The 10,315-nt window shown below is 38.3% G+C and overlaps 1 protein-coding gene across 1 annotated transcript; it reads left to right on the forward strand.

Moving 5' to 3' along the window:
- The first annotated feature begins 2,481 nt into the window (after positions 1-2,481).
- LOC131319228 (cytochrome P450 714C2-like) lies at positions 2,482-6,620 on the forward strand. The gene is made up of 5 exons (XM_058349392.1): positions 2,482-2,867; positions 4,429-4,655; positions 4,966-5,213; positions 5,546-5,900; positions 5,993-6,620. The coding sequence occupies exons 1-5, from the start codon at positions 2,564-2,566 to the stop codon at positions 6,416-6,418; spliced, it is 1,560 nt and encodes a 519-aa protein (XP_058205375.1). The 5' UTR covers positions 2,482-2,563; the 3' UTR covers positions 6,419-6,620.
- The last annotated feature ends 3,695 nt before the right edge of the window (positions 6,621-10,315 follow it).

The following is a 10,315-nucleotide window of genomic DNA, read 5'->3' on the forward strand; positions in this document are numbered from 1 at the left end:
TTGAGTGTTTGGATCGTGCACCTACACATATCGGATGCCGTTGATTCTCGCGTAGGCCCATTTGTTTTTTTTTATAGAATTTTTGGACCGTTTGGATTGGCCGTTCGGTGGCCGGAGTGAGCCCGACGGGGCGTCGGGATCAGATCGAGATCCCATGGTCGGGAACCGTAGACTTTTCGTTAATGTAATTGAATCTTTCCTTTATTTTGCTAATGAATCTTTCCTTCTTCTTCTTTTTTTTTTTTAAATTCGGTATTGAATGTGATTGAATTGAATGTGTTGGCATTTTCTAATGAGTCTTTCCTTTTTTTCTGTAATTCGAAAGCGTAAAAGGATTTTGGTTAAAAGGATAACTTCAAAAGCATTTAAAAAGATTTTCAATCTAACGGCTGAAAATATGTACCATCCAATGGTGGAAAATATAAACCACCCTCTTATATTATATAGATTTGTTCGGAACGACGAAATTTGATTTTTGGAAAATTTTTAATTTTGCATCTCAGATGGGCAACCATTGTGGACCAAGAAATATCGCCTCAGAAAAAGCGATAAGTATGGGATGGCTGCCTGGCTCGTCTCTCGATATATGCAAGTCCACAAAAGCGTATTGTTAAATGTTATATAAGAGGGCAAATAGTATGTTCCAAACTAGGGGCGTAGATGATTCAGATTGGTCCGGTTCTCTAAAAAAATCAGTAACCGGATTATTTCAAACGATTCTAGAAAATTAGAAATCAGAATCTAACCAATATATGCATGGAACCTAATCAAAACTAAACCACAAGACCAGTCCGATTTTGGTCCGGTTCCGATCCTATCTAATAAACATCCAAACACTTATTCACAAAATATAAACTAATAAAATTCAAAAAATAGAAAAATAATCTGCTGGAATAGGAAAGGATTGAAGAAAATAAAAGCTTTTCTAACAAATGAGATTTTATCTCTAAATAAATTAAGTTTAGCAAGGAAAAAATCAACCTACCAAATTCAAATATATATTTAATTACACACATATTTATTTCTATATTAATCTTAGTTTTAAACGGTCCGGTTCAATTCTAACAACGGTTTATTAATTGAGAACCAGTAACCGAACCAAAATTAACGATTCTTATTTTTTTGAAACCATAACGTGACTGTAGAACCGTAAAATCGGACCAAATAGGATGATTCGGACCGATTTTACGATTTGGACGGTTTTCTTCAATATCCCTATTTCAAAGCATATGGAACGCAAGCAAATTTTGCAGTTTTTTTTAATTGTTCAATTACATTGAGCACGCGTACGTACAGTACTTGTCAAAGCATTCAAACTCTCTCTCAATTCAACTACTAGAGTTTTGTTCTGTTCAAAAAAACTAGTACTAGAGTTTTGTCAATCTAATTGGAGTAATAATAAAAATAGAATTTGGTCAAGATTTATTCTCCACCGTAACGAACAAAAAAAAAAAAAGGATTATTCCAAGTTTGTTGAGTAATCATAAAAAGGCTTGTTCGTTTTGGATTTTAAAGGAAGTTTGAGTGGGAAAAGATAGAAAATGTATTAGAGATCATACGCCGAAATTTTAAAGAACCCAATCGAAAAAGCCCATAGTGACTACTTATCAAAGAAGGAATATCAAAATAGAAATCTAAGTACAAGAGCGCAAGTAAACCAACTGGGGTTAGAACTCAGTTGATTAAAACTCTTGCATCTCACTAGGAGGTCAGAAACTTGAATCTGTCCACTTCCGTGTGAGTTTGTTTTCTTCCTTTCGTATTTGTCGAAATTATTTCTCTCCTTTTTATGGGACTTGTAATTGGGTATGGCTTAATGGCTTATCGTGAATGTGGAACTGTGTGAAATTGTCTCTCTCCGGAGTGCAAAGTGTACTTTACCCCATAAAGGGCAGCGACCTGACCTCACCCAATAATGCGGGCTGCCCTACTACTGGAGAGTGGGAGCCCTTCTCCCAGGATAAATTTTTGTGTGCCGGATTGGTGGTCCAAAAATATGTTAGGCGATTCAAATTAAAATACTCTCTCCTCTTGTTCCACCATTCTTTTTTCTTTTTTTCTCTCCAAATCCGAATTATCTAAAATCGAAATGGATGATTTGAATGCGCCGAGTGAACATCACCTGTTACCCACCCGACATTGAAAAATCTCCACTTCCCCAGGGACCAAAAAAAAAAAAAACTACCAAAAGCCGCCGTATACTTTTTCCTTTCCCTTTGCATTCTCCAACAAACTTTGTCTAACGAAAAATAGACAGTAATGATAGAAAAAAACAAGAGACTCTCAGTAATTAATTAGAAAAAACAGTCTTTGTAATAATGATAAAAAATTAGAACAAATAGACTCCAATAATGGTTTTTAAAAAAAAATAAACAGACTAAAGTCGTATCCTCAAATATAATACGATGTACTATCTCAAGCACAATGACGAAACTACCCCTCCAAACAACTATATAAGGAGTGCAGAGACATGCACACTCCACAACCTCAAGTCTCCAAAGGGAAACAAACGTCTAGGGAGAGAAAGTAGGAGAGAGAGAGAGGTTGTACAACGTTGGCCAAAATGGAGATCCTCACGGTGGTGAAGCTTTCCTTTTCCATAGCTTTGGTGGGTTTCGCGGCGGTGTTTCTGCGGTTGTACAAGTCGCTGGTGGCGGAGCCGGGGCGGCTCAGATCCAAGCTGAGGAATCAAGGGATCAGCGGGCCGCCGCCGAGTTTTTTGCTCGGGAATATCGGAGAGATCAAGAAAGCCAGAACTACAACTCCCGAGGAGCCGATCGAAGGCAACGAAAACTTCGTCCCTCCGACCACCCACGACTGCGCCACCGCTCTGTTTCCTTTCTTTAAGAAATGGAGGAATCTTTACGGTACTATTTACTAGTACTTCTTCACTTCTTCCATCCCATGCCAAAATGTTTCTTCCTCGGTTTTATTTTTTATTTTTTCAAATGAACTTTTATTCTTCAAAATAATATGAATTAAATCATCCATCCAATTCGCTGAAATTCGTCTTCCATGGATTAATCCATATCGGGAAGCCCCGCAATAGGAATTTTTGGTTGCCGTTGGTACTCCATTTCTGCAGCGGTTCAGGAAGAGCGCGTGAAGGGGGGCATGTTTCGTTAATAAGAACAAGGAAGTGATTTTATAAATTCCTATTTTAACTGATAATACTTTTATATATAATTAAACTTATTTGATAGATCTCAATAAATTTTATAAAGTATTATGAATTAAGTAGAATACATAAGCAATTTAAAACAACACGAACACTTCAATTCTAAAAGTGTTTTTTTTTTTTTTGGGAGGGTTTAAACAAACACGATACCACCAGTTTTAATTTTCTTAATCTTTTTGGTCATAATAAATTGGACGACAGACTATTAATCTGACCCATCAATTATGGGCCTGTTTGGAACCTATGGAAAGTGGAAGAAAAGAAAGGAAAATAAAAAAATTTCCTTAGGAGTTGTTTGGTTCCTATATAAGGGAAAGGAAAAGAAAATAGAAAGGAAAAAGAAAGGAAAGCTCTGGAGTATAGAGTATAGTATACGGCCGAGGAAAATGGAATAAATGCCTAATTTGAACAAGAGAACCATTTTCTTTCCATTTTCCTCTTAAAGACAAATAAGAGAAAACCATTTTCTTTCCTAATTTCTTTTCATCTTTCTACAATCAAACAAGAGAAAAGAATTTAATTTCTTCACATTTTCCCTCTCTTTTATTTTCCTTTCCTTTCCTTTCCACAAGCTCCAAACAGAGCCTATGCTTTCGTGACTTTAATCGTTAACTTTAAGTCAAGTTGCCAACTTTGATCGTTTTCTCGTTTTCTTATCCATCTGTGTGATTTGAGAAGATCCATTTCCTTTCTCATAACAAAAAACTAGGGGGAAAAAAAAAAAACGGAAAATTTCTAGGAAACTCCCTCCCTTTGAGAGAGTTTATCATGTCGGGCCGAAGGCTATCGGGGGGTAGAATTGAAAAGTCTAGTGATCAAGAATTAAACCAAAGAAAGCGAAAGAAAAATCAACACGTGTACGCTTACCCATTGGTCATTGTTAAGCAGTGAAGATGGGTTTTTTTTTTGGTAAGTAGTTTGATCATAAGTCAATTGGCCGTGAACTTATCCGTTCTGCTCGGTCACGGTACTGGCTCATGACCTTGCTCGTAAGGGCATGGAAGGGGATCTCGTGACTTTGTGGCCCGCAAAAGGAGAGGGGTTGAACCCTTCTTTTTTCTTTTGCATTATCAAACTGAGAATTTTTTTTATTGGCGAAAGTCTGTGTTGTCAGAAGTCTCTCTCTCCAGGCACCTAACTGCACTCCTGATGTTGTTGAGGCAAAAGACCTCCTGGCGTTATCAGACTGAGAATTAAACAAAGATTAATATTACTGCTAAACTGATTCCCTACTTTTTATTCATTGACAGGTCAAGTATTCATGTTTTCTCTGGGAAACATACAGATCCTGCATGTGAACCAACCTGATATGGTGAGAGAGATAACCACATGCACTTCATTGGATCTGGGTAAGCCTTCTTACCAACAAAAGGAGCGTGGTGCTTTGCTTGGTCAAGGCATTTTAACTTCAAATGGCACTATTTGGGCTCACCAGAGGAAAATTCTTGCTCCTGAGCTGTACATGGAGAAAGTAAAGGTACTGAAAATTTCAAGTCCTATTGTCATAATTGTCAAATGATACATGCACGTTGATTTGAAAACAATAGCTCGATATTCGATATTTCTTTATACGTAATTTTATTGAAATAGTGTAAGTTTCGACAAACTGGGAACGAGAAAATTTTGTACGATTTTGAAGAATAATCAGACTGCAACCAACCAGAACTAACATTTACTGGCGTCTCTATTTTGGAGTAACAAAATAAAGATCTGTCACATCATGCATTCTCTATTTTTTTCGGGTTATGTATCTATATGTTTTTATTAATTCATGTATCTTTCTGCAGGGAATGATGAACCTAATAACAGAGTCTGCAGATACAATGCTAGACTCATGGAAGAGTAGAATCGAGAGTGGAGGTGGAATTGCAGACATAAAAATCGACCAGGACATGAGAAGTTTCTCCGGAGATGTGATCTCCAGGGCTTGTTTTGGGAGCAACTTTTCCAAGGGAGAAGAGATTTTCAAGAGACTCAGAGCCCTTCAAGAATCTGCTTCCAAGAAAGTTTTGTCTTCTGGAATCCCCTTCATGAGGTACTACTATAAATTCAAAATGATTTTTATTTTTATTTTTTTCCAGCTTTGTTTCCCCTTCAAAATAATAATAATAATTGTGATTTAGCCCTCTGAAATTGAACTTTATTAATCATAATCTCTCCAAACTCGAATCAATTTTATGTCATTATTTGAGGAAATTTCTTCAGTGACGAAATACGATAAGTCATCTGATCTTCCACAACTCTCATATACGAAAACCCTAACGCATCGCCAAAAGTACACGGTTCTTCAATTTACATTTTACAGGGGTATTTTCGTATCGATTTGGGACACAAAAAAATAAATTTGTTTGTTTCTTTACGTGACAGGCACATTCCCACAAAGCACAACAGGGAATCATGGGCACTAGAGAAGGACGTCCGAACACTGATCCTACAAGTGGTGAAGGAGAGGACACAAGCCGGGTACGAGAAAGACCTCTTGCAAATGGTGCTTGAAGGTGCTAGAAACAGCGACTTGAGCCAAGACGCGATCGACCGGTTCATCGTTGATAACTGCAAGAACATTTACTTGGCCGGGTACGAGACCACTGCTGTCTCTGCCACGTGGTGCCTCATGTTGTTGGCTGCGAATCCCGAGTGGCAAGAGCGGGTTCGGGCTGAGGTTGTCGAAGTCTGCAAGGGCCAGATTCCGGATTCCGACATGGTTCGGAAGATGAAGCAGGTATAGATATATTTGGATTGATTTCAAAAAATAATTACTTATTTTAGTTAGTAAAACACACCCTAACTCTAATTTTTTACTTCGATTTGCAGCTGTCCATGGTGATCAACGAGTCGTTGCGCCTCTATCCTCCGGTGGCCGTGATATCGCGGGAGGCCCTAGTTGACATGAAATTCGGCAACATCCAAGTCCCCAAGGGCGTCAACCTGTGGACCTTGGTGGTGACCCTGCACACCGACCCGGAAATATGGGGACCCGATGCCCTCAAGTTCAAACCGGACCGGTTCGCCAACGGCATCACCGGCGCGTGCAAGTTGCCCCACTTGTACATGCCGTTCGGGGTCGGCCCCCGCGTGTGTCTTGGGCAGAACTTGGCCATGGTTGAACTGAAGGTGCTGATTGCTCTCATTGTGTCCAACTTCTCCTTCTCCCTCTCCCCCAAGTACGTCCACTCGCCGGCTCTCAATCTGGTCATCGAGCCCGGTCACGGAGTTAATCTGCTGGTGAAGAAGTTGTGAAGAAATTTGCGAAAACTACGACTAAGACTGTCTCGATCGTTTTGCTCTTTGTACTCTGTTAACCATATCTGGTTTACTGTTTACGAGTAGAGAAGCCTTTGCTTTTGAATGTATACGCCTAATACTGTTTTGTCTTGCCTTGAAACGGTGTACATTATTCACAAGTTAAATAAAAGGGTTCAAAGGTTTTTGTTAGTGGAAACACCCCGTTATTAGACCGTTTGTTTCCATTTACTCATTTCTTGTTGTTTGGTTGGGCGAAAACAGCGTAAAATGTTTTTCTAAGTAAAACATTTTGCCCTATATGACTGAAAATATCTTCCTTTCAAATTACCCGTAAGTCATTTTACGCCTGCTTTCTCTCTCACTTTCTTCACCCTACACTTTTGGAAATTAAACTCTGGAGAGGTTATTAACCTTGAATGAAGTGTATAGGCGGAGATCATTGGCTATCTTCCCCTTCCTTCCTTATCTTTTCTTATCATATTTCTCATGTTATGTTTGTGTACCAAATACTGAAAAATACTTTACACGAAAATTATTTGTTCCAAAATCATTTTACAAAATAAAATATTTTACGTCGAAACAAACGGAACCTAAACTATATCTCTGAGATGAAAATATCCAGGGGATCGGCTCACCTCAAGACTTCTATTTTTCAAATCCCACAAAACTTCAATCTTTTTGGCTCTACTGTGAACCCACGGTGGCGATTGATCAAAACTGTTCATACCGAACACTTTGAAGAAAATGATACCTGCGAAAAAAATCAGTGTAAAGTCCCACATCAGAACTTCAAGGGAAAATAATTAAAATGTTACCATATTAGATAACACCGACCAGCCACTATTAACCTGATATTAACTTTTTAAGTCGTGCAATTAGACTTAAGGGTTAGCAGGTCAACTACGTGAGTCGTTACAATCAACTCGAATGTCAGTGAGCTGAACGTAAGCCAAGGGAGGACCCCAACAATACCCATTTCCGTCTTGGCACAAACCGGCCGGCGCCAATATCTCTCAAACCCCTTTGATTTTTATTTATTTATTTATTTTTTTGAATAGATCATAAGAGATACATAAGATCAGAGCAAATCTTTACATAACACCGAATCTAAATCGGGCGGAATACAACTCATATGAAAAAGAATTTTTCTATGAAGACACCTCGACGCAATTCAATGAGCCGCTGAGTTATTTTTTCTATTGGTCCACACAAAACTCTATTGCTTTGCACCTGCCCATCTTTTAATATCCTTTACTGTTGTAGAAATCTGCCAACCCACCTGAGCCTTCGGATCATTGATGCTGTCGATAAGATTTTTGCAATCTGATTCGAAAATTACAGCAGAAACATCCATCGCTAAAGCTACAGCACATGCAATCCTTAATGCCCATGCTTCAATAGCCAATGCTGAACTGCTCTTTACACGACCACAACGCCAAAATTGAGCTAATCCACCACTATCCCTGACAATAATGCCAAAGGCAGCATAGCTGCGGGAAGATTGATACGCTCCATCACAATTAATTTTAAGAACACCAGGGGGGGGGGGGTTCCACCTACCCACTGGTGCAGCAACCGTAGGAGAATTCCTCACCTTTGCAAAAGTAGCCTGCAGGTAGTCAACGTTCGCCATATTTGCCTTGAAAATCACCTCTTCAGGATTTAGGACTTTTCCACTTAATACACCCCTTTGATAAGCTTCCTCAATTTGAACAGATTAACGACAGAGTCAACATTGCCCACCATTCAACAGGCCAGGTGACTGTTTTTTCCAAGTAGGTCAGTGTTGCAATCACTGTGTTAGCTAAGCCTACCTACCACTACCACTATTTCGTCTTTACGTGTGGGGCTCTGAGAAGACACTTGAAAAAGGAAACACACCACATGAGGCAAGATCCGATCTTCGGTGTCGAAGGATTTTTCGGCCGTTGAATTTAAAGTATTAAAAAAATCACACAATTCAACGGTCAAAAAATTTCTCGGCACAGACGCACACGAGTTTTCCGAACAGATGAGGTCTGACCCAAAACACACATAAGAAAATAAGAAAACCTTGTCTTCGAGGTAGCTTCACTACTGTCTTTACGTGAACCTTTTCTCTTCTTTTTTTCAGGTGGAAACTTAAAAGTAAAAGTCGTCCCTTCCAATTGGTCCCATTGGAAATTAATTAAAGTCTAGTCTTCATGGCGACCGAGCTGTTAGTCCAATTCCAACAACGAACAGAATGGGGCTTTGCTAATCCATATGTAGAAAGAAATTCCTGAATCTCTGATTGATTGGTTTAAATACTGGACTTCACTGCGTTAAAACCGGACTTGTTCAGTTTTTTCCTTTCTCACCAATCGTCAAAGAGGATCAAATCGAGGTTCTAAATACCATACTGTCTAGAATGCCAATTTTTCGACTAGTACAGCAGCTACCGGTAGTAAGATATCGGATACCGTTTCCGATTTGTTACTATTGGTGTTCTTTCCCACATCGAAGAATTTAATATAGCATATGCATCTATCAAAAGAAAAATAAATTAAAAAGCAGTCTTGTATTAATTAATTGATATTGACCGGTACTAGCAGATATTGACCGATACAGAAAGAGAAAAATAAATGGTAGCAGCGTAACAATAGCGGGAGTATAGAATTACACGTAGCGAGTTTCGAGCGTAGCGGCCGTAAATTTTTAGCGCAAGTGATCGAAGTTGTGACTAGTGAGGTGTGTATATCCTCGAACCGCACAAAAAATGGATTACAAGGCAATTGGTCAACAAGCATGCAAATTTTGGTATCACTTGCATATGAAGTGTAACAACATTGGATGAACAAAAATCCGATACGTAGGGGCGTTCCCATGTGCAAGTGTGCAACTTAACCGTTCTGGTTGAATTCTAAGGATCTTTCATTTGAGAATAAATTCTTTACACCGCCGGTGTAAACATTTGTTTCCTCCAAATCAATTGCATTGCGCCACGTCGCCATATTTTATTAATTGGGACCACTATTTTTCACGTGTCGCAATGCAATTGATTTGGAGGAAATAAATGTTTACACCGGCGGTGTAAAGAATTTATTCGCCTTTCATTTACCTGATCGCTACAAAACAAAACCTTTTTTGAACTCTTGAAACGGAACAAAAGAAATTTTTAGAGGTTAAATATTAAGGTGGTTAAATGAAAATGAGTCATAGTTGAAGGGGATTTAATGTAATTTTCCCTAAAAATAAATTATATGCCTCTCGTGGAAATGCTTTTCCCATGCGTGGGATTATCCATTTTTTAATGAATCCTTAGTAATGGAATTTGGATCCTCGTCTGCATTCACAGATTGCCTCATTTATTTCTGCCGCACAGCCCAAAAAGTGATCCGACAAAAGTCCTCGTTGGTTTTGAAATTTTATTTATAAGTAATGAGTGCAGAAAAAAATAAAATAATAATTGACAATAAAGATATAAAATGATTGAAAAGAAATATAAAGAAAAATAAAAATAATAATTAAAAATAATAATAATAAATAGTATAATTCAAAATAAAAAAATCCTTAAACGAACAGAGTCTAGTCCGATATAGAAACGTGACACAATCTTTTTAATGCTTTGCAGAGCGTGTAAAAGACAAATTAAAGGTGGAAAATTCCAAAAAAGTGGCCAAAGCATGTTATAATGCTTCCCTGTCACTTGGCATGGGTTTGCCAACATTATAGTCGCTCATTGCGGCCTTGTTTTGCCAAAAGCTGATTTTAACCCCAATCTTCTAAACTCATACGAGTATCTACCGAATTGGGAGAGGTGCTGTCAGTTGTGCACACTCGGACCGTTAATCTCGGCAATTAATGGTTGATATATATTTTTTAATTTTGGCCGGTCATAAATGACTTTCATGGTAAAAGTTTTTTTTTTAA

This window comes from Rhododendron vialii, chromosome 1a, assembly GCF_030253575.1.
Source record: "Rhododendron vialii isolate Sample 1 chromosome 1a, ASM3025357v1".
In the NCBI taxonomy this organism is placed as follows: Eukaryota; Viridiplantae; Streptophyta; class Magnoliopsida; order Ericales; family Ericaceae; genus Rhododendron; species Rhododendron vialii.

Bases quoted from the DNA above. Each gene is read 5' to 3' on its own strand.
- LOC131319228 (XM_058349392.1), top strand. From the start codon at position 2,564: ATGGAGATCCTCACGGTGGTGAAGCTTTCCTTTTCCATAGCTTTGGTG. The intron at 4,656-4,965 runs GTACTGAAAATT...ATCTTTCTGCAG, and splicing joins TGTACATGGAGAAAGTAAAG to GGAATGATGAACCTAATAAC. The intron at 5,901-5,992 runs GTATAGATATAT...TTCGATTTGCAG, and splicing joins TGGTTCGGAAGATGAAGCAG to CTGTCCATGGTGATCAACGA.